Source organism: Seriola aureovittata, chromosome 10 (genome assembly GCF_021018895.1).
Source record: "Seriola aureovittata isolate HTS-2021-v1 ecotype China chromosome 10, ASM2101889v1, whole genome shotgun sequence".
NCBI lineage: Eukaryota > Metazoa > Chordata > Actinopteri > Carangiformes > Carangidae > Seriola > Seriola aureovittata.
The window spans coordinates 24,922,660-24,946,543 of NC_079373.1; the positions used below are offsets into that span (position 1 = coordinate 24,922,660).

The 23,884-nt window shown below is 41.6% G+C and overlaps 1 protein-coding gene across 1 annotated transcript; it reads right to left on the minus strand.

Moving 5' to 3' along the window:
* Positions 1-30: 30 nt before the first annotated feature.
* asz1 (ankyrin repeat, SAM and basic leucine zipper domain containing 1) lies at positions 31-23,078 on the minus strand. The gene is made up of 13 exons (XM_056386559.1): positions 22,741-23,078; positions 21,349-21,451; positions 20,668-20,790; positions 16,546-16,657; positions 10,893-11,004; positions 10,675-10,809; positions 10,412-10,524; positions 9,537-9,609; positions 8,937-8,993; positions 8,377-8,489; positions 4,954-5,059; positions 4,546-4,659; positions 31-457 (listed from the first exon to the last, which is right to left on the minus strand). Exons 1-13 carry the CDS (start codon positions 22,846-22,848, stop codon positions 293-295), a joined length of 1,434 nt encoding a protein of 477 aa, XP_056242534.1. The 5' UTR covers positions 22,849-23,078; the 3' UTR covers positions 31-292.
* Positions 23,079-23,884: the final 806 nt, after the last annotated feature.

The window sequence follows — 23,884 nt, forward strand, 5'->3', positions numbered from 1 at the left end:
CTCTCTTTTTAGTTTGACTGTACAAGAAAATGCTCCTCAAAACAAACCTTTAATTTCCACTTAAACCCTTAAAACATAAATTAACTTAAAAAAATAATTAAGAACTAAACTTGGAGACAAGTCAGAGCAAACTGGGAAACAAAACGCTGCAGCAAAAATAAAAAAATTACCTGTCTTGTCGAACACTGTCCTAAAACATATCAACCATTTTATAATCATAATCATAATCTAATTTCTCACCTACAGTCATCAAAACACAAAATATTACGATGAGCGCATTAACTGCTGGTGATTAGCAAACATTCCTGTACGTATGCAGGTAAACCTTCCCGCAAGCAGCTTTGTAGAGGAGCAAGAGGAACGTGGCTCCAAGCGCCGCTCCGGTCAGGTACCGCATCTTCCGGTTGCCGTGGGAACCAGGTCTGGGAAGCCGACAGCAATCTCCGGCTTCGTCCATCTGAGGGAGGAAGACGAAGAAAAGATTCACGTGGGAAACGCGCACAAAACCATGGATGTGAAAACACACACCAAACGCTGCGGTCGGAGCAACGTGACCTCGCGCAGGAAGTAGAAGGGTTGCAGGTCATTTTTATCTAATCCAGTCCGGATTATGGCACCGTACTGATCAAACAGTTCCAGGCCAGTTAAAGCTTGACTGGGTGGGAAACATCGGCTCAGTTACTGCTGGATGGGAATCAAACGGAGACCAGCTCATTTTTGAGGGTGAGGGCATGTCTGGTCCCATCGTACCACCACAGCATGACTCGCAAACCTGAGTCACCAAAACTTCCTGTGCCAAATCCTTGAGGATTCATCAGCCGAGTGGAGAGCCGGGTCTTGGTCACGGTCAAGTCACAGAGGAATAAATCTGTTCCTGAACTCCCCAGTCAGAGAGTGACACAGTGTCACACTGGATTCCTGTCATGTGAGAGAGTTGGATGATACAAAGAGTTCAAGCTCTTCTAGCAAAATGTGGCTCGGGAACTTGCGGTTTGGCAGTAAACCCACATTTCTACCAACTTCCTGGATTCTGACATCACTTATGAGGAAATGTTTTTAGTAAGTACCGGGAAGGCATTATTCCCGCAGGACATAAATGCAACATTAATATAGAGTTGTGAAAAGGGAGGGGATGCTGATGCTAGTTCCAGAAATGTTTTTTCCTCATTCTGTATCCATGTCTCAAATTTTTTTTCCCTCTCACAGATGATGTCGCAATCCTTTCGAGTTAATGTTATGGTCACCAGTTTTATTTTAATCATTTCCATTTTGTCACTTTGGTATGGCAGACATCTTAAAATTTTCTACAATCCCCTCGAGCCTGGCTGCTACTGGAGAGGAAGCCGGCCAGACTGGTAAGCACCATAGCTCCTGAATTCATCTGAAACTGACTTTAAAACCGAATCTGAATCTGTGATTGGATGTTTCTTGCAAAAAATTGCACCTTGGGATTTGTAGTTAACTTCTTGCCTTGTAGTTTTATGCACGTGAGCTCGTACCTTCAACTTTTTAACAAAGAACCAGATAAAAACACATCAAATAATTTGTTCCCAAAGATTGTTTCTGTCATTTTAGGTCGTTCTTATCTCGCTGATTTATGTTCAAGTGATAAGTTTGGTTTTCATTTGTTAATTGATGCTATAAAATGGGATTGTGATGTCATGTGATGCAACATGGACAACAAATCTGACCCCTCAAGTAGTAGCAAAATAATCGGCTGGAGTTACTGCTGCTTAAGTGTCCTAACCCAATAAATGACCATAGTATTCTTAGATATTGCTGATGTGGTTGTTGATCAATAACTTTGAAACAATTACTATTTTATCAGGTGCTGACAGTTCTGGAATTCACAACTAATTTTCCATCCTGTGTTCTGTCCTTGGATGAACGACCTCCCACCCACTGGACCACTCCGTCTTAATTTCAACAGCTCAACTACAGAAGACGAAGACGAAGACGGCGCTTCATATCTCAGGCACCAGCATACGTAAGTCACATTTTCAAAGCTGATGACGTGAATGAAAAACCAGCATCATCAGGTGTTTACGGGCAATTGAGCTCTGTGGTTCATTAGTTTGCGATCGGGGCTTTTTGCAAAGAATAGCGCTTTGGGGAATTACAGCATGCACTGTTGCACTGACTGACATTAGAGCCTTGAGAGTCCTGCATGAGGGAAACCAGTGTGTGTTCACACCTGACAGGTCGGTCACAGTCAAACTGCCGACAGCCAATTGGAAGCTGAAGCTCTGTACATTCACATTCCAGGAAGTAGATCAGGGGTTTTCAAACTATATCGACCAAGTTTTCACATGAAAGTTTTTTATTTGGTTCAATGACTCTACCTTACTGTTACCGAAGAGAGTTTTTAAAGCTTCACAACAACTTGAAAAACACCTCAGGCTTACAATCAAATTCTAGACACCTCTCAAAACTAATTACAGAAAAGAAGATTGCACCTGACAACAATTTAGAGTGCCACATTAAATACTTTTGTAAATGAGATGTAAATTCAGCTTTTGATTTTAAATAAATTTGTCAGAAATTTCTGAAAACATGTTTTCACCTTGTTACTATGGGTTACAGAGTGTAGACTGTTTGGCCAACATAGCAAATAGTAGCGATTTATTTAATTTAAATTTCAATCTACAACACATTAAAGTGTGTAAAAAAGTGAGTACAGATCGCAATCATAACCACTGAGAAAATGTACAATTTATAACCACTGTAAGCACAGCTGGAGGCTGGTTGGTGTCACTGTTTCTGTCAGTTACAGACAGATGTTGATAAAAAGTCAGATTACTTAAAAACTGTCTAAATGTTGCTCTTCTTTCTCTTCTGATTTTCCTACGACTTTAACAGGAATCGCAAAGTTTTCAAACTTAACACCAGACGGTTTAGATGTTGGTCTTAGCTACTTTTAAGTTTTGCTAATGCTACATAGCCAACATTAGCACTGACAGCTGTTTACTTACCAGTCTTGCCAAAAAGCTTCAGCCATTGATGCATTTACAAGACAATACGTCCTCTGAGCTGTGCTACTTCTTCAGGGCAGACTGGAAACTACAGTGACTCGGTATCGGAAAGTGACAAGACAGTCAGCCGGACCAGGGCTAGCTGATTAGGGTTGGGGTTAGCATACTCAGAAGTAGAAGAAAAGATGTGGTATAAATGTTCGGTGTTGTTTTGGTCTGCTGCTGGAGGCAGCTGAGGGCGAGTAGCTGAATGAAGTTTGATACTGAACTTGTAATGTTTCTTCTAGACTGGTAAATAAACAGCTGTTAATGCTAACGTTAGCTTTGTAGCCATGGCAAAACTTACAAATGGCTCCTTTGAGTTACTGCAAGAAAAGAACGGATTTTGTTTTCAAAGCAGTGCCAAAAAGTGTGTGTCACAGTTTATGTAGTAATGTGTGTTTCAAAGGACGAGCTCCCACAGATAAGATTAGATTTTGTGTTTTGTTTATATGTGTATGTGTGATGGGCCCCTCCCATCGGGGCTGTGAGCCAGTGGGTCCAAATGGACTCCATTGGTTGTCAGATTCCTGTCTGACACAACTGAGGACCTCCTCACCACCACTATCGAAACACACGCACCTCTATCTCCTATTAAGCCACCTCCTTTCCTCACCTCATACCCCCACCTCTACCCATCAGCCCTTTCTCCCCCCTTAAACTCCCTCACCCCGCCAACCTGTGTCCTCTCCCCGCTTTCCTTCTGCCCCCACCCTCGCCTTCCCATCAGTCCCTTCATCCCTCCGCCTCATCGTCTGTGTGCTGACAGGTCGATGTCACAGCGGTGCTGACTTATGGGCTGTGAGGATTCTGCCCTGTCAGGAACGACTCTCTCCTCTTGAAATACAAATGCAAACACACACACACACACACACACAGAGTCAGGTGCACACATACAAGCACCCCCACACATACCTGTTGGAGCTCGTCAGAATTCATATACACCGACATCGAACACACACCATGTTCTGGTCATGTTGCTTTTAATCTTCAGTAGTAAGAGGAAAGCTCTCAGTGGAACAGTCACCATTGTGAGGAAATGTGTTCGAGTCTGAACGATATCATCAGCGGGAAAAATACTAACAGCTGATTATCAGTTTATGACAGATATATCAGTGTCACAGATGCAAAATTAAATCAGAAAATATGAATATTTAATGTTTATTTTTTCACATTTACTTTTTATTTTAACATTTCTTTTGTATTTTTTGTTGTAATTATTATTTATATCTACGTTCCTTCAACACTTACTGTTGAATTACTGATAATAAACATTAATGTTCAGATGTAACATTTTTAACCACGTGAGGCCGAAAATGAACTTAAAGTCGTTCTGCATGCGAGGTCTGCAGTAGAGGCTGTGGTATTTTGCCTGGCGAGTTGTTTAAAAAGTCTGACGTTTAATCTAATGAATCACTGCAAAGCTGGAAAAAATATAAATATGTTAAGTGTGCAATGGTAGTGGGCCTATATTTCATATAGCGTGTTTGTAATTTGTGTGTGTGTGTGTGTGCGTGTGTGTGTGTGCGTTGACCTGGCATATCAGATTGCGAAGGCAGGTGACTTCCTTCTGCAGATCTTTAGTCTGGATCACCAGCTGGTTGCAGACGACCTGGGCCTCCTTCTTCGGGTCCAGGGAGAAGACCAGCTACATGGAGGACCAGACAGACAGAGACACAGACAGACGAGTACCAGTTTACAAATCTACCTGGATGGCAGGTGAGATAGACAGAGCAGACAGAGAATGCACTCACAAAGTCACCTGGCCTCAGTCCCGTGAGGTGACAGGAAGGGACGCTGAACATTGTGACTGACTATCTATAAGCTCGTTAATGGAAAAATATATTTTCTATAAGATCAAGATGAAGCCTCATAGTTTAACACATCTACTAGCATTAACCAGCAACCCCTAATCAGCTGCACTTCTACAGATGACATGTACCTGAGAGGCTTGGCGAGGAAAACGGTTGATGACATCATGAATTGTCTCTGTCAGGTAGCAGCACTGCTGTCGCACACCTATCAGGAAGTTATGCAGCTCCTCACTCCTATAAAATATTATACGAGCAATTAATGGAGAAGGTCTGATTAAAACATTCAAAACAAATTAAAATAGATACACTGTATATTTATTTCTTAAAGAAAATAAATTCAAACCTACAATTTACATTTATTGTGACACACTGTGTGTTTTTTGTGATACTAATTGCTCGGCTGATTAACAACAAATTAAATTAAAATTTTAAATTAATTAAATCAAGCATTTTGATAATTAGTTAAGGCATTTATCAAGAAAGAAATGCCCAACCTTTCCTGGTGAGGGTTTGCTGCATTTTATGTTTTATGTTATTCTAGGCTCAGTTTTTTCCTGACGTACCAAACAACTAATTAATTAATCGTATGAATAATCACCAGACTAATTCATCTATTATAATTGGCTGCAGCATTTTTTATTTTTTTTTATTTTTTTTTAAATCTAACCAAAGATCAGTTATTAGAATTTTTCAAATTGTGATTACAAATCCAAATGCTCAATCCAGTCTGTAAAATACACTGTAATTTGCGTAAGGGTGATGCATGATGAAAAGTGGCACATGCTCTGTTTAGACACGTGGATAATGCTGTAGTTGCCTTAAAGCTGAGGTCATGAGGTTTACCTTGTTAAAAAGCGAGCACTAAGGATATGCCCACATAAAAAAAAAAAACACAAGGCAATGGCAACTAAAAATGCCCGGCAATGACAGGGCAGACAGATTGATAGTTTGGACCAAACTTTGTTTTAACATTCTCCATGCATTTTCCTGCAGACCACCTCAACCAAACTATAGAAAACTGAGCAGGTGGCCAAGCCTTCTCCCCCTGCTAACCCATGCTGTCATCCCTCCCTGAAAACATCCACCTTAAATAATTAGTTATTTATATTCATCAACCTTTCCGTCCCTCTCTTCCCATCCCCTGGTCCTGTGGGATATTGATAGCTCTTATCTTAATGGTACATTTGCCTTGGCGAGGGGACTGGGCAGCCAGCCGTCCCGGCCCTCCTCACACTCTGTCAGAGGGGCGAGTAAACACTGTCAGTCAGCCTGTGCTGCACCCTCACCTCCCTTCTCCCTGCTGTTAGTTTATCTAGGGAGCAGAGAGTGATGATGGGCCCCCGGTGGGAAGATTGTTGAAGAGATTGCAGATGGAAAGGACGTTATGTTATGTGGAAATGCTGATACAAGGTGCTTGTGTGCCACTTTGTTGTGAACTGAATGCGTTCAGGGAAAGTCAGTCGGGCTCTTTTCCAGCAGCGCGCAGCAAGTGCCAGTGCCTTGCTCGATCAGGACAGAGATACATATTTACTTTCACCGAGGCCGTTTCAGACCAGCAATATTTCAGTCACACGTCACTTCCACAACTTCCTTTGGAGGTGGCAGTGAGTGTTAAGGTCGCTTGGCCAATCCAAGCTTATCTATGCAGGATAACTACTTTAAGTGACAGGTGGATTAGTTATATTTACAGTTACAGTTTTCTCACAAAAAGGCAATATGTGTACCTAATGTACCCATGTGTGCCGAATAAATTACTTGAATGCATTTCCTTCTTCTTAAAACGTTTGGAAGAATCTGAAAACTTCACTGTTTATATTGATGTTTGCTTCCCAGCAGCCTCCTTTCCTGCATTTGTTGGCACATTATCGCCACCGACTGTTGATCCGTGGAAGAGCGTGAAACCATTTGCAGGACTGAATCGCAGCAACTGTGTGCAAATGCACCTGCATACACATGCAAGGAAATAAGGATCCACTCTTAAAATCATTGCTTCGAAGTGATACTAGTGGTCAAAAACATTACAGGGTCGCTTTAAGATATTTAGACTCAGAATTAAATGGCCAAAATGAAGGTTGACTGCATTCCATTTATTAATCCATCTGATTTCTGCCCATTATCCAGGGCAGAGATGAGACTGTTCAGAAAAAGGGAAACTTATACTACGCTTTTTCTAAAATCAAACACTTCAGTTTAAGATGCACATTTTTCAAAAGCTGTGTTACTTGTACTTATTGCAGTTTTATCACTATTTTCCTTTGAGACCAACCAAAAGTCCCCAAACCCGTCCCACACACAGATTTTTGCTTTTGTGGCCCCTAGTGGCTAAAAGCCTTTTAGGCCTTCCATTACCTGTCTGTTGCCCGCTACGATAACCACGGCCAGAAAGGCTGCGTCTTTAGCTTTCGCCTCACCCACAGGCTCTTGTATTTCTGCCCTGATACACAGTCTGGCCAGATTTCCAACCAGCTGCCTCCACAACTGAGGGCTTGTATATGGACCCTTAGGATTCAATAAAAATGCAGTGGCTTCGTTTTAGAGTCTGACCAGGCTCTACAGGTACAGGAACCACCATTAGGTGTTCTGCCATGAGGTGACAGAGACTGAATTGCCGCAAAAGTGGCATTTAAACATCATAAGTTTTTATTCACAGGTTCCTGACATGTCAAAATGATTTCAAGACTAATTTCCATTTGTCTGTGTGATGTAAAGATCCTGAAGGAGCTCATAAGGAGGTCTGGCTTTCCATCCCTCTCGTTATTGGACTGCCTCTCATCCGGCAGGCGAGGGCGGGTGAAGCCAGCGGGCCCAGTTCTGCGGAGGATTCATGAAGTGATGGGGTGTGGTGCGATGGCTCTGTTTGGCCCACGCCGCAGGCTCTCCTTTGCTCATTGCAACCTCCCATCGCCTCTCACCTTACAAATCATTACAGCTCCGCTTAAACCATTAGGGCCTGGCTCAGGGCTTGGCTACAGAGATGGGGGAGGGGATACGGAGATAGGACAGTGAGATGCTCATAAGGCTGATGGACGACTTCCAGTGGAGGAGGACAGACGGAGCATTACGGCGAGATAGATGGAGGAGGGCTGGATGCTGGGAAGGGTTTAAGGTGTGTGGCTGACAAGTGTTTAAATTTTTGCTACTACCGTCAACTTTGTTTCTGGCTTTGTGGACAGCGTTTGTGGAATACTTTTTTGCAACTGACATCTTATCAGACGTTCCCAGCAGACTGAAACAAACTAAGATTTTTAAAACACTGGAAACATTCTCAAACCCCAAACCCCCCCAAACTTTTCTACCATAGAAACCACAATTTAAAATGATTTTTTTGCTCTGGAGTGTGGATAGAAAATAAAGTACAGAGAATGAGACCTCTGATCAGATTATCAGTCACTCTAATCTATTAATACAAGCTTTCTGAAAAATAGAGTAATGCTCAGACTAACTCACAGTTTTCCCTGAGAGCCCTCTAGTGGGCCTTCGACCTGAATGATCTGTTGAGCACACACATGACTTGGCACAGGCCTGCTGGGCATTAAGGTGTAGCACCCTACCCATTGGCTGTAGCTCCCAGTTGGCTGATGGTGTCCAGGTCCACTTTGTCCAGGTGCATCTGTTGCATAGCACTCAGCAGCTTCTGCTGATGCTCCGGGTCTGTGATCCCAATCTGACAAATTAAAAAACACCTTTTGTTGATCCAAATCTCTTCTGAAAAATAAAATATTCAAACTGTATGAGTATGTGACACATGTATTCTTCGTCTATAATCATGCATTTATGTTTCACGTCTGAAAACATGCAACATGCTTTTGTAATAATGATCCAAATGTGGGTTAGGTGATGTAAACCAGGTGTACTTTTATTTACCTCTGACAGATCTGAGTTTTATAGAAATTTAAAGAAACACAGTTCAAGAGTGATCCTCAGATAAACTGCTGCCTCCGGTCACTTCGTCAGTTTAACCTTCTCTTCTACTTAAACTTCTTTCTACAGAACTTGTTGCCTTAAAAAGCCGTGACGTCAGCAGCTACCCTCGTCTCTGTCCGGGTCACCCTGAAGGCCGGCAGCGAGCAACAGAGCTGACAGACACACAGATGTTACAGTCATCCTCTACCTTCTCCAGGTCGTCCTTCTCCATGGTCAACAGGTAGTTCCAGGTGATGTCATTTTCCTGTGCAAGTGAAAGAAAACATCTCTCAGCATTCACCGAATCAAAACTTCTACAGCTGCTTCCGACCCCACTGCCTCAAACAGATGTGCCTGCATGAGGCTTTGCCATACAATGACAACAACCTACCTGCACCCATCAAAAACCCCGTCCTCATATATCAGATAGGGACTAAAACCTGAGCTGACCCTCAGTTTAATTCAGGCCAAGCCAATCCAGCACACTGGATCCATTATTCAGCACTGCGTAAAATATGTAAACCAGTTATCTCATGACATGTTCTCAAGCCAGGAGGTGTCATTCTGTCAGTAATGCAGCTGCGTTCAACACATTTGGGATCACTGTATCTCACCCACAGATTTAATACCGCATTGAACTGTGTGTAACAGCATGGTATCTCTGCTCACTGCCTTGGCATCAGCGAGATAAGACAACAGAAGTCTCTCTCACATTAGAACAAGGCACCGTGCCTACAAAAATATACACATTTGTGTAAAAAAAAAAAGCTATACTGAAATCCTATTCTAGCACGCAGTCAGTACTTACAGTCATGATGTCAGTGAGGTAGCTGAGATCGAGGCCGTGCAGGAGGAGCTCCAGGTCGTCAAGCTTGGGTGCACTGAGGAGGGCAGAGAGTTCACATTAAGTCCTGCACCATTAACCCAAGTATGAACCGGCTGGAACTAAAATTGCGCTAAAGCTGTTTGAACAGAAACGTCCTGAGTAGTGCATCAGTAACACACTGAAAAGTGAGCTCGTCCTCAAAGCGCGAAGCTAGGTTTAAGACCTCACTAGCAGCTAACATCTACTCTACTGAAGTGTCCTTGAGCAACGAACTACATCCCTTTCAGCTCCAGTGTTCCTGACCTGAACCTCTGACATCCCTGTAGAGGACGTTGGGCAGAACGAAAGACATCGGGGATCAAGTGAGTGCAACAAAAGTGTCACTGAGTTCAGACACATCAGAGTAACCGCAGTGTAAATGCAGCTTCAGCCTGACTGTTGACACGATGAGCTTTACAAATGTTCAAAATATGTGAAATGCATCTATTAGGGTTTTAACTTCTCCGTAACTGACATGAGAGAAAGACAACAATGATGTTTACAGGCTCACAGGTTGTAATTCATGGTGCCAGACATGCTCAAAAGCAATGTTTCTGGCTGATGATAATTGCCCCACTGTGCCCAAATGAACTAAACATTCATGGAAGATGTTTATTATTGTTTATGTCTGGTTGAGCAATGGTTCAACAACACCTGCTGCACAGGCATAGATCACAGAAAGTCCAACAGGGGGCGACAAGCACACAAGTGGAGAAGCAGACATATAATCATGACGCTCCAAAAAAAGTTACATCCATATACACACACTAAATAGTATAGTCCTAAAGCTATTTAATGCAAGTCTCGTGCTCTCTTACCTTTCCTTGGAAGATGGAGGTTCAGAGTTGGTCTTGAAGAACTTAGACAAGGTCTCCTCCACGGAGGCCTGCACAGTGGAGATGTGGGATGAAGAGGCCAGGATCCTTGTTATCTGCGGACAGACACCAGCACGGCATTAAGTCACAAAGGTCACCAATCAAGTAACACAACACATACTTTAAAATCACCAAACATATTCCTTACTCAAATAACAATAAATATACGTTATTATGACCTGTGGTAAAAAAAGGACTTCAGGTACCTGTGTGTGTTTGAAGATCGCTGCCAGGTCAGCTGGGCTTTTTCCATCCTTGGTCCTTATGGTTTTGTCTGCTCCTAGCTGGAGGAGCTTCAGCACTGCCTCCTCTCTGCCATACTGCACTGCTGTAGACAAAGCCTAACAGAAAGTATTGCATCAGTTACCATACACAAAGTCAAATGTATAAATTGGAGGGACCTGCTATGTTAACTGTGACACACTGTGTATCCGTTGCCATCCTGAACATTGATGTCTGCTCCATGGGACAACAGCAGGTTGATGACCTTACTGTAGCCGTCTCTGGCTGCCAGCATCAGGCAGGTCATCTGTGACCTGAAAGAAGAAAGCAGAGATAAAGAGATAAAGTTAGAGGACAACAAAAAGATTAAGTTAAATTAAGGATGATGACAAATGAAGGAGATGAAAGATGTGAGGGAAGCAGGAGTGATGGCAGAGGTACAGAGAAACCACCAGGGTGCAGCAAACACCACATAATCATCTGAGACGCATCCAGGAAAACTGGTTCACTGTCTCAACTGCGACTGGCCACGACACAAAACAATTACAACCCATTCTTGACGTGCACCAAGTCTTTACACTGTGTCACGGCAACACCTCAAGGTTTTAAAAGGTCTTGTAACAGTTCCAATCCAAAAATTAAAACTCATCTTTATGCCATAACTTTCAATTAGTGGCTTCTTCTTTGAGACTGAAGGTAACAGGCACCCGGCCTGAAGTAATCAGCGAATCCATAAACCTCATCAGCGCAGTATTAGTGCATGTTGTCTTGCCGACATTATAACCACTGCATCTCTCTGACCATCTGTTTGTTTATTCCCTACAGCTCGTGAGTGTCCAGGTTGTGTGCCCCCCCGCCATTTTCTCCTCCCTGTGCTCAGGTTGTCTGTGCTGGACCACCGGTCCTCCTGGGACCTCTCTCCCTCTCTTGGCTCATTCCAGATGTTTTGAATCTGGATCTTTGTCCTCCAGGAGTCCCTTCCTCCTCCTCCTCCTCCTTCCTCCTTGTCGCTGTCTCCCTCTGTGTGTTTGTTTCCTTCTCCTAGACGTGTGAATGATGTGCTTGGTTTTGCCTCATATGTTTGTGTGGTCTGTCCTCTTTCCAGGTCATGGGGCTCAGGTCCAATCTGCTGGTGGCACCTGAAGCTGTTTGATGGCCTCCCAGATTATATTCTTCATTACATGTTTTCCTTGTCAGATTCGAGGGTCTAGTGACAGAGGTGGCTGGACAAATAGTTTAGCCCTTTGAGGGAAACGTGATTTTGGGCTATACGATTCAAATTTGAATTGCCTCGATTTGATAAATAGTAGATAAAAGTATCCAGAACTATAGAAGCTTTTAAAACAAGTCCTGAAGCACAATCCGGATTCCAGCAGTGAATCCCTTTGTTTGGTATCTCTCACCACAACAGAGCTCAATGCATTATTTTTGTGGCTCCTTATAGCTAACAAAACGTAACATGAATCTTTAATTCTACTGTTGGTGATTGTCGCGACGGAGAATGTAATGATTGTCAACCTGATTACGTTGCAGTGTTTTGGCATTTAAGCCTTCAAATCAATTACTCAAACCAGCCCTTCTGCTTGATTGCCCAAATTGCCCTTTTGCATTTTTACGTTAGAGTCGTGTTTTTAATTCTAGAGAGAGTATTCCTTTGAGCACGATAATAAAGATACGTGCTAGATAGTGTACTGAAGTGGTTTCGGACAGAGCATCCTTTTAAAAAGGTGACACACACTCAAGCACACATTTGGTGAATGTGTCCGTCAACCGCTCGCTACTCTGAAATGAAAGACCTGGTTGTGACAACTTTGACCTCTGTTGCTCATGTGTTTGCTTGCATCTGAACAAGGACTGGATATATATATATATATATATATATATATCTATCTAAAAAAAAAAACTTCTGCTACAGTACCTCTTATCACCTCTGACTCAAACACAGCTGCTGAGAAAAACACATCAATCCAAACAGGTGGGAAAGTCCACAGGCAATTCATCACTACTATTACTTTTAATGGTGAGAGAGACAGAAAGAGGCAGAGAGGGGTAATCACATGTCACAGTCACATGCAAACAAAAGCATCGCCCAATGAAATACAGAATGGGAATGTGTTATCACTCTCAAATTGATTTGACAGGTCTTTTAATACATGGCCTACCACTGGATGGCTGGAGGCAGTAAAAGGTTTGTTTGTTTTTTTTTTTTTTTAGAGAGGGACTGAGAAGCAGATGAATTAAGATCAATCTTTTAATTCTCAATTGAAGTTGGAGATATTGATTAAATCTCATACCAGAGTATCAATACATCACAATACTGATATCATGATATAATATGCTTTTCAAAGCTCAATTCAAAAGCATTTCAGACAACCAGAAGGCAACATCTGTGCTAATCCAGTGAACTGAATCTCTAATAAAGCAAAAAATACTTGTCCTGTAATTTCCTGTAAATCCATATGACAGTCCTATTTAATGATTTCCAGGTATGACCCAAATACAACCAGGGATATTAAAAACATTGCTGCCACATGATTTGATTTTTTTTTTTTTTGCTGTTGATGAATTTTTGTCATATGACCCAACCCCTAAATGCCACGGAGAGTAGCGCCTTGTTTTTGCTTTGTCATTCGGACTCGAGATATACCGCTTTTATCTGTATTATAATGTTGGCAAAAGAAGTGTTGACTTTTCTACCAATAAATTACCTTATCTGAAAATCCTCCGAGACAGAGGCGATGTTTGTTTAACAGGTGTGAATCTGTGTGGGACGTCAGTGGGTTTTAAACATCAACTAAGAAGGACACACAACTACATCTCTCTTTTAAGTGAATTCCAAGAAATCAAAAAGTTAATGTTCTATGCGAACTCAAACAAACGAACCTATGGTTATGACATGTATGACATTTCCTCTCCGCCCACCGATCAGTCACTTCCTCTTGGACCCATGAGAACAGGTTTAGTGGCATCATTCATTTCTGTTCACATCCTGTGCTACTATATTTTCCCAAGGGTTTGGTTTTACTGTGAGACGGGCACCAAGGTCGCTCGCACAGTGTTTCAGTGTGTTTGCTTGTGTGTCTTTCTGTGTGTGTCCTTCAGACTCTGTGTGTTTTGGCTGGTTCCAAAACAGACAGCTGATTGATCGATGCGCCGACAATTCAGTGGCAAACGTCTTTCCTGGTGTCAGGACCGCAAGAAGAATGACTCCCAAAACCACCTGGCTCACTGTGCCAAGGTAAACACACTCCGTCTCACACTGGCCTCCGGTGAATCATAAAAAAAAAAAAAAAAGTCACAATGACTACTTTTATATGAAGGCTTGCAAACAGACGGCATGTTATTGGCTGGTTTCATGCACTGATAATAACCTATCGCTCCATCCACAGGGACCGATGATTATTCTGATCAGTTTTGTTGCACGTGGATCCTGTTGCCAAAACTATTTTGAGATGTAAATATCAAGTCTCAAGTCTTCAGGTTGTCTGAATGCATTTTTCTGTCAGAGCTTTTTTTAATACAGGCCTTAGCAGCTGTGTGGTTGTCACTTATTTCAGATCCTTGTACTTTTCAGGATTTGGGACGTTCCAGCTTCAGATTCGGAAGTTTTGCTTTCAAGTCTCCAGTTCAGTCTAAAGGGATTCAGGTCCCAAGTAGGTTAAGTCTAAAAGCACTCAAGTCCAAGTCAATTCCAAGTCATCATTAGGATGTCTACAGCTGTGTGTGTGTGTGTGTGTGTGTGTGTGTGTGTGTGTGTGTGTGTGTGTGTGTGTGCGCGTGTGTGTGTGCGTGTGTCAGTACAGGTTCTATTTTTTTTTTTTTTGGATTAGAGACTCAAAGTAAAGAGGGATAGAAAAGGAACAGCTGTCAAATCAGGTGTACTGATACCCTTATTATCAGTTGGCGGGGCCTTTCTGTTTTCTAAAAACAAAAGGTTACAGAAGTTCAAGCCGAAATTATGTCAGTGATCTCCCGTCTGGAAGCAAATCGTGTAAAAGTACACCTGAAATCTGTACAAATATAAAAGAAAAATGTGTCTGAAAGTGCACATTCACCTACTGTATGTGCAGCCTGGAGAAGCATGTTCCAGCCTTTAAACGACTGCGGCCGACACAGATCAGTGCAGTGAAGGTACAAAAAAAATAAATAAAAGAAAGGGACACATGGAGGCAATGGACCCCGCATCGTGCTCCTGCAGGACTTTGAGGGATGACAGAGAATGCTTGTTTACACTAAGACAGAGGGACGAGCAGCTGGTGTTAATCATTGGTTTGATATTCAGACGTAAGAGGCGATGAGGAGGAGGAAGAGGTTTATCCTCTGCACCCACATGAACCCCATATTCGTCTGTTGCTCTGAACGTCGGGGGCTGTCGGTCCCTCCTCCTCACCGCCTCCCCTCATCCGCATCCTTCTGCGTCTTGTTACCTTGCTTCAAATATTTTGTCTGGGAAGGAACCAATCAATTTCCTAACGCTATAGCGTGTCCATGTGTGTCATCAGGGGGGTCTCAGGCGGTGTGTGTCGTGAGTGTAATGGCATCCTGGCGGTGACAGAGTGGCAGGGGATTAGGGGAAAGCTAAACAAGAAAGCCACTGGGGGCCGCATCCTCACTTTGACACAGCAGAAATCCACAGATGGTAATGGTAAAACATGCTTCAAGAGTGACCTCGCTTCATTCTTTTCCACGAGATGGAATTTTTCATGTTCTTCACCAGGGCAGGAAACCAGATTATACACCCAGCTGCTGCAATGCATGATGGGTCCCAAACTCCTCCAGTCACTTTTATTAATTTATGGGGAAATATGTTCACGATATTCCCACTGCCAATGTTTCTGTAGCATCACTTTCCTATCTCGCAAAAATAAATATACTTTCATTCTTACAAATGTAACAATCTGCACAAACTTATTTATTTCTGTCAGTTTTCCTTAATATTTCCGATGTTACTCAGACTAATGAGGTTGGCACTGTTTTGGCACTGACTGCTCTCATTTTGGCACCTCAGTGCAGCTACAGCATGTATATGAACGTGTGTCGATGTGTCTGGGGTGATTTGAGGTAACATATACATCTAATAGGGAGCTAGGTTTTTCACAGATTCTTTTTTACGTTTCTATTGCCGTTAGTGATGGTTAGACAGTGTTGTAAGCGAGACGATACTCTAAATACTCGTTTTTTGGTTTATGGATTTAATGGACAAATGTACCCGAACAAAAGCTTATTTGATTTTGGGCGGATAGGGCGATGCTAGTGGTTTAGCATGGACATACTGTGCAAGTCAAATGACAATTAGACATCCAGTTTAAAACGTATATATTTCAACGTGTAACAGATCCTAACGATGCGTTCACTGAAATTTGTTGAAACCACTGTTAAACAGATTCTACATTTCAGCCTGGTTTCTTAACCTAAGCACCTTTGGACATTTAGACCTACAAATTACCAAAACCATGCTTACTGGATTACATCCCAGTGTGTACCAAAGCTTCTAAAATCCTCCCACCCAGCCCTTACACTGTGTGTTTGTTTGTCTGTCTGTCTGATACCCGTCTGTACATGCACATGCCATAACAGGACGTTCCAAACAAAACACACAAATATACTCTGTATGGAGCACTCTGGTGCATAATGCTACCACATGGCAGCTAAACATAACGAGAGCCATCAAAGGAAATTTGATCCAGCGCCTCTTGTTGTTTCCTCCCTCCCCTGTTTAAGTCAAGTCTGGAGTGTTTTTACTCGGCCTGCATCAATTCGGGTGTGACAGCACGTACTGTGTTGAAAATCCCATAAACATTTTGACTTGAAACACATCTGTACCCCCAATTCCTACCCTCACCCCCACCCCTCACCTGTCCGCCATGTTGGGATCAGCATTTCTGGACAGCAGAAGCTCCACACAGCGAGCAATTCTGTCTTCACTGGCAGACGCCGTGCAGCTGGCCATGAGCACGGTCCAATGATCTGCGAACAGGGACGCATTAATGAGGAGGCGCATCATCATACTTTAATTTAACGCTTAACATTAAATTTAGCATCAATTGTTAAAAGTAAAAAAAATTAAATAAAACAAAGATAGATACAGAAAAATAAATGACCATTAACAATAAAAAGCAGGTTTTAGAGGTTTTAGTTCGCAGCTGATGATGCATCATAGCTGGGCCACCAACTGCACATAGTCCGTGAAGGCTACGAGGGCAGCTCTTTCTATATATGGTCAAAATCTAGAAGTAGCATGGAGAAACAGTGTAGGCAGGTATATCAATGTTTTAAAATGAGATGTAGGATGAGACAATACCATTTATTTTGATATAGTTTGATGTTGTGTTACAACCCATTTCTTCCACAGAAAATACCCAGGTATATATCATGTATTTCCCTCATTGGAGCATTTTAATTGTAATTGCATTATTTAGCAAAACAAGTTAAAGGAAGAGAATTGTCTTATTTTTAACCCCAATGAAGTCATACATCACACTATAATAAAAAAATTTAAAAAGCCTGGACGGGGACCTGGTGATGGAGATGGATAGCTGCTTATCTGGCATCAGGAAGTGTGGCGGCCTTTATGGGACAGAGTGACTTCAGAGGAGTCGTCTCCTTATCTTATCCTGATAAAACTGAGACGCATGGCAATAGTCTCAATTCCTGTTTTGTTCCGCCAATGAGCGAGTCCCCAACCAGCGTGTATCACAGTGTGTATCTAACTGCATTTGTATGTTTTCCTGTATGTGTGTGTGTGTGTGTGTGTGTGTGTGTGTGTGTGTGTGTGTGTGTGCGTGCATGTACACCTTGGCCCCCTACATCTGCATGTGGGTTCCTGTGTCTTTGTGGCTGTGCATGTTTGGCTCTATATCTGTGTGCAAGTGTGTATGTTTATATTATGTGTGTGTGGGTGTAAACCAGACTGCCTGGTTTGCGTCTACAGAGGACTGGAGTAAATAAATCTGAGGCCTGAGAATTGGTGAGAGTGTATGACAGCAGCATGGTGACCGTTATCAATCACTCGCGCATTCCTCCGCTCGGCCTCGCTGCTTGGACGAACGCCACCAGGACGTGACCACACGTCATCCTCCTGTTTAATTGTTTCCTTAATCTGCCTCCAGCATCAGATGCCGAGACCATGTGAAATCAGTCACACACACACAGTTTAACTCGACATTCTGGACTGAGAATTAATTGACATCAGATATCAACAGCATGACTGGTGCAATGGCTCCAAACCGGGGTCTGGGGACTTTGAGGGGCCACAGGAGGGTTTCTAGTGGATACCCAGGAAAACTAAGAATGCAGTGGTCTCAAAATAATGTATTGTTACTGCAGCAGAAAACAGTGAGAGGAAGGCAAAAAATTACTTTACGGACCAGAAATCATGGTTACAGTCTCATCCTGAGAGACTTCAAGTGCACACATATTGTGTATATTGTATATTGTCTACTGCGGCTGCTGCTATGCATGATGTGGAAATTTTAAGGAAGCACACAAACTACTGTCAACTATAAATCGTTGACACCTGTAGATACATGAATTTATATGCAATGTTCTTCGTCACGTTATTTGCCTAATACAATCATCACTAATTTGCAGTAGTGTTGTTTATAATTAACCGATTAATTCTATCAACTGAACATTAAACCCCACAGCAAGTCGACATGTTGCTATTTCAGAATAAAACCAGTAGACAGGCTGCCCGCTGCGCTGAGGACTGAGGTAGGACTGGCCTGTGTGTTATTTAATTCTGAGATCTTTTTTTATTAACCTGTTGGCTGTTTCTGATCATTAATCAGCTGAGGACGAAGGAGGAGGAAGAGGATGAGGTTTACGTTTCAGTGCTCTCGGCGGTGGAGGATTCAATGTGTGTTTGCGTTTTTGTTAATCTGTTTATACATTAGAAAGTCTGGCTACTATTTGCTATTTATCTTAATAAGTGATTTAATATTTTCCTTCTCGGCAGAGGTTATGCCGGTTATACACAGCGCACCCAGTGCCGGAGGATCCAATGTGTGTTTTCGTTTTGTTCATTTGCTTTTGTTCATTAGAAAGTCTAGCTACTATTTGTTATTTACTTAAACATTTATTTCAGTTAAATATTCTTTATGTAGGCTTGTTGTTTAGTTTCACTTTGTTCATAACAGCACTGCAGCTGTGTGATGAGTTTAATGGGTTACAGACTCGTCTATTCTAAATAGTACAATTTAATCTTACTGGTTAATGGTTGGTTAACAGATGTCTGCTATCGGTCAGGAAAAAAAACTTAAAATGAGCATCCCTAACTCACAGTGTATTTTACTAAACGATGCCAGCTATCCCTACAGCTTCTGAAACGTTCCTCCACACATTTAATTTTAATGATTTCACTGTAAAATACAGCAGAAAGCAGCTACAAACTGTTTTTCTTTCCTTTTGCAAGTGAAAAATAAGGCAGACAGAAGCTTACTGGAGATCAAGCCACAGCTAACAATCACTATCAATATACATTCATGTGTCTATTTCTTGTTATATAATTGATAACTCATTTGGTCTGTAAAATGTTCCAAACAAAAATGACATTTAGTCATTTACAATTATATAAAACAGAGAACTGCAGCAACTCCTCACATTGAAAATGTTCAGTATAAACATTTAGTCCACTATAAAAAAATGCTGTCAATTAATTTCTCCCAATGAACAACCTGATTAATCAATGAATTGTTTCAGCACTAACTCACTCCTGGGAAATAATGTGATCGGATAATGTATAACCTGCAATAAGCAACTGTTCACAGCTTTACTGTTAATTTGCGTGAAGTTCAACTCTGCCCAACCACAGTATCTCTGTATCTGTGACATAGGGGTCAGTTTATGGTCTCTCAGAAGAAGTTCGTAAAACGTGCTCACCGACCACCTTGCAAATTAAAAATGTTTATAGCTGTTCTGGATGGCCACACTCAGAAAGTTACAGAAATGGCTGGACACACTTATTATGTGACATTTGAAAGGGGCGGAGAAAGTTGGTGTCCGACATTATCTGACCACTGAGCGAGCAGTTTGCGCAGGACTGTAAGAGCTGGTTTCTCCAGATGTTGCTCCGCTCATTTGAAATAAAAAAAGAATACCAGCCATTTAATCTCTTGTTGTTACTGCTGATTTAAGTGAATAGTAACAGAGACTGTAATAGTACAATGAGCTTCAATACCAATACTAACAACATTACAATCTATCAAGAGTTTAAAGATCAGAATTACAGTACCCTTGCAATATTCCTTTGACACAGACTGATCATTCAGAGTGATTCAGATGGAGAGGAGCTGTCATTAAACCATCATATCCCCATCTACAGATTCGACATTGTGCAATACTGGACTAACTCCTGCCAAACAACCAAATGTTTCATGTTTCTGGGGGATCCTGTGACTACTTTTTCCGACAGGATTCATGGCTTTTATGTGTGTATGACTGCAGACTTCTTAACAAGGAAGAGTTCTTCCCCCATGCTTGTTTTACCCAGTCTGACCTCGATCCAACAGATGCCTTCAATTTTTCTCGCTTTGAGACGAGGGTTCAGTGTGCATGAACTAAAAACAACTCAATGGATAAGAAGTGTGTTTCTGCACGAGTTCCTCTTTGGCGTCATCACCATTAAGTAATGTCAGATGAAGGCCCAATTGGTCCCCCAGTCTTTGGCTGTAGCAGGTGAGGAAATTGAAAAAAGGTGCCACAGGGAAGAATCGCTCGACACCAACGCAACAGGGACCATCAGGAGGATTAGGTATGGCTGTTTCATAACCAGGTCTGGAAGGCAGCGATGTAATGGTGTTGCCTAATCACACTGTATGCCCTAGTTTATTTATTCTGAAAGGTGGTGGGTGAGGGATCACATAGAGGTCAGTGGAGCCTCCTACGCTTGTATATCAACCACCAATACAAAATAGTATGAATTTGTCTGCCCAATTTTAGTTTTGAAAACAAAGAATAGTGATCCATATTGGTCTGACCTTTGCTGAAGTTGGCTCTGGCCCCTCGGTCCAGTAGCAGTTTGGCCAGGTCGTAATTAGCCACATTGACAGCACACATGAGAGGAGTCCATTCAAAGCCAAGCCTGGTCTCCACGTCCATGCCTGCAAAAGGATCAAATTAAGTAAAGAGGCAATGAAATGATTACATAAAAAGTAAATCTGTGCCTAATCCCCCCCCCTTAGGTGCTCACACATACATATTGTACATACACACAAAATCAAGCCCTGTTTCTTTGAGCATCCTTGCTTAAATATTAGTTTTTCCTATCCCTCTTGAATTCTGCAAAACAATTTCATGCAAAACTGTTACGTTGAGGTGAAAAATCACAACCACCTACTTGACAAATGATAAATAATTCCAACTCTGACTAGTCCTCTCCACCATTTTTTTTTTTTTCATTCAGACATCCTTATCTACCATGTTGGCCTGATTTTACATCCATTATTATAAGACAATCCCACCTTTTTCAATATATATATATATATATATATATATATATATATATGCATCTTTTACATCTATTGTCACAGTAAAGCAAAGATAGAGCACACATAGCAATGGAAATTAATAGAAAATTTACAGCTAGACTTCATTTGTTATATTAATTTATTATTCATAGCTAACTGTCAAGTTGTGTCACAGGTGAAGAGAGCACTTGCCACTATCCAACAGCTGTTCCACAGTCCCAGTGTCTCCATTACTGATGGCTCTTTTCAACACTGACACATTATCTTCTGTGTGTGGTACAACAGCATCCTGAGCCTGTGAAAACAGGGAAGAATCAGAGTAAATTAACCAAAAATAATTTTACTCCAAAATAGGATCCATTTGGAAAACACATCTGTTTGTGGATACAATCTCTGAATTCCAGGGAGCAAAATTCCTTTAATGAATGTAGGAAAATTTCAAGTAATATTTAGCAGAAATCATTCCTGCCATTAGGTGTGTGCAATAACAACAGTCCCCAGACTAGGATGTGTCCCAGTTCCATACTACACACTAATACCATAGAGTAGGTAATCTATACCAATCTTGATACTGTTTTTGTAATAAGTGTACAGTACAATATATGTAATTTGATGCTTTAGTAATTTGTACTCTCAAGAGAAGCAACAACTAAACTGCATATTTGGAACACCACTTACAAATGAACTTATTGTGGACAAAGCAAAAAAAATTTTCTAAAGATTTAACTATGATTACTAGTCAGGTCACACTTCTTTGAATGAAACAACTTTCACTGTGTGGGTTTTGTTTATTAATTTCCATTTATTTTGGGCTTTTCTTCATGTAGATAAAAGGAAGAATACTCTATGGCAAAGATTTCAACTTTAGCCATCACCACACATGGTGGTGTGTCAAGATGCTGAAGTGGTCTACTAACCCTTATTTCATATAGTGAACCCTGAATCTTGACAACCACAACAAACCAAACCAACAAATATAAGAAATGGACAACTGAGGACAAAGCTAAATGCAATATTGTTTTTCAAGATCTTTCTGAGGTTGTCTCATCGCCTGTACAATTACTTCTAATTATTTCAACCTTTTAAGCTGTGATTAGCTACTTAATTTCTGTTGCGTGTCCACTAGTAGCACGTTTAAAATCAAATAAATTGTTTTTACCGTGCAGAAAAGACAGAGATTTAGACTATATTCCTCCACATTCACAGAGGTACCAGAGATGACCTGAAATATTAAGATTTATTCGGTGTTGAAGCATTAATTTAGCGCTTAAATTTGCACTCTACTGTGCGCATTTTCGCTACTGCGCCACAAACAGCTAGTGTTGATGACAGTTTAGGTTGAAAAAGAGCGGTTTACCCCTCTCTCCATTATCACTAAAATTAGGTATGTATATAAATTCCCATTTAAGTTTATGACCATAGCTTATTTTGCCAGCCTATTGGTTTCCCACTGTTACCATTATTTTATATAGCTAATAATAGCTTATGTTAGCTAGCGAGCCTAATTTCGTTGCTGCTAGCTAACGTCGTTGTCCATTTCTAGCGGCATAAACCGGTTTGAGGAAACATGTTTTCTAAATTAACCTTGATGCGAGAAGAGTTTTTATCCAAACAGCAACCGAGATCCCACTCTTCATTGCTGGCGTCGCTTTCATCTCCAGCTGGGAAGGCGTAATCCATGAAGCTGCCCATATTTCCGACTAGCCCGCCCGTTAGCTGACGTGAGAGAAGCCGTAGCAGGCGAAGGGGCGTCGCCAGGCAACAAGCAGAAGGTGTTTCGAGTGGACGGTGATAACGTCCAGCTGCGTCAACCGGCGTAATTAATGCCCAATACCTCCAGTAGTTTAACCATCTTAAGCGAAAGACAACAAATGATGGAGGCCGGTGGAAGGATGAAGTTTAACTACACCCTAGTGGTGAGTTAAATTTGCCGTATCAAAAAGGCCACATAAATCACTTTTTATGCTGTGGGTTTTTGTCTGCCCTCTCCAGCCCTATCGCCGCTATGTGGTTAGCTTAAACACTAGCGTTAGCGGTTTAGCTAAAGTAAGCTAACAGTAGCTTTTAAACATCTCAAAACATAGCACTGAACGCTTACATGCACTAGTATATGTTTCTCACATTAGCTTTAGTTAATATTAGTGTTTAGCTGGCTCGCTAGACTGGAAGTTAAGAGGCACATTTAATGCCCCTACATGCTATTTTATGCTAACTACATAGTTAGCCCTAGCATCTATTTTTCTGTTGGTTCAACTCTCGTATCTCTAATGCTTTTTTCTTTTTTGTCCAGAGGCAGCTTTGGAAAGGGAAGCTGGGACCATCCTGGCTTTTACTGTTGATTTTAAGCTTGTTGATATGACAGGTGAGTGGTAGGCTGCCCTTTTGTTTCAATAAAATGTGTAAACATTTGCCACTAATGGATTTCCTCGTGTTTATGCAGAGTGAGAATATGAATGTGTTCTTAAAACTTCTACACACCTATACCCACACAGGTGTTTTTACCTACAGTATGTACTTGGTGATAAAGATTTAATCTCAGGACTGTGTGGGTGTGAACTGACTGCTCGACTGACATCTCCCTCACACTCATTTTAAGTTTTATTGCTTCTGTTTGGGTGGGACAACTTTTCCCTCATCACTCTTACTTATGCAGTTTCGTGACGTCATGCCATTCCCAGCATAGCTTTTCCCAACTTTAAACTGAACGGGCATCTAGTCATCCAGAATA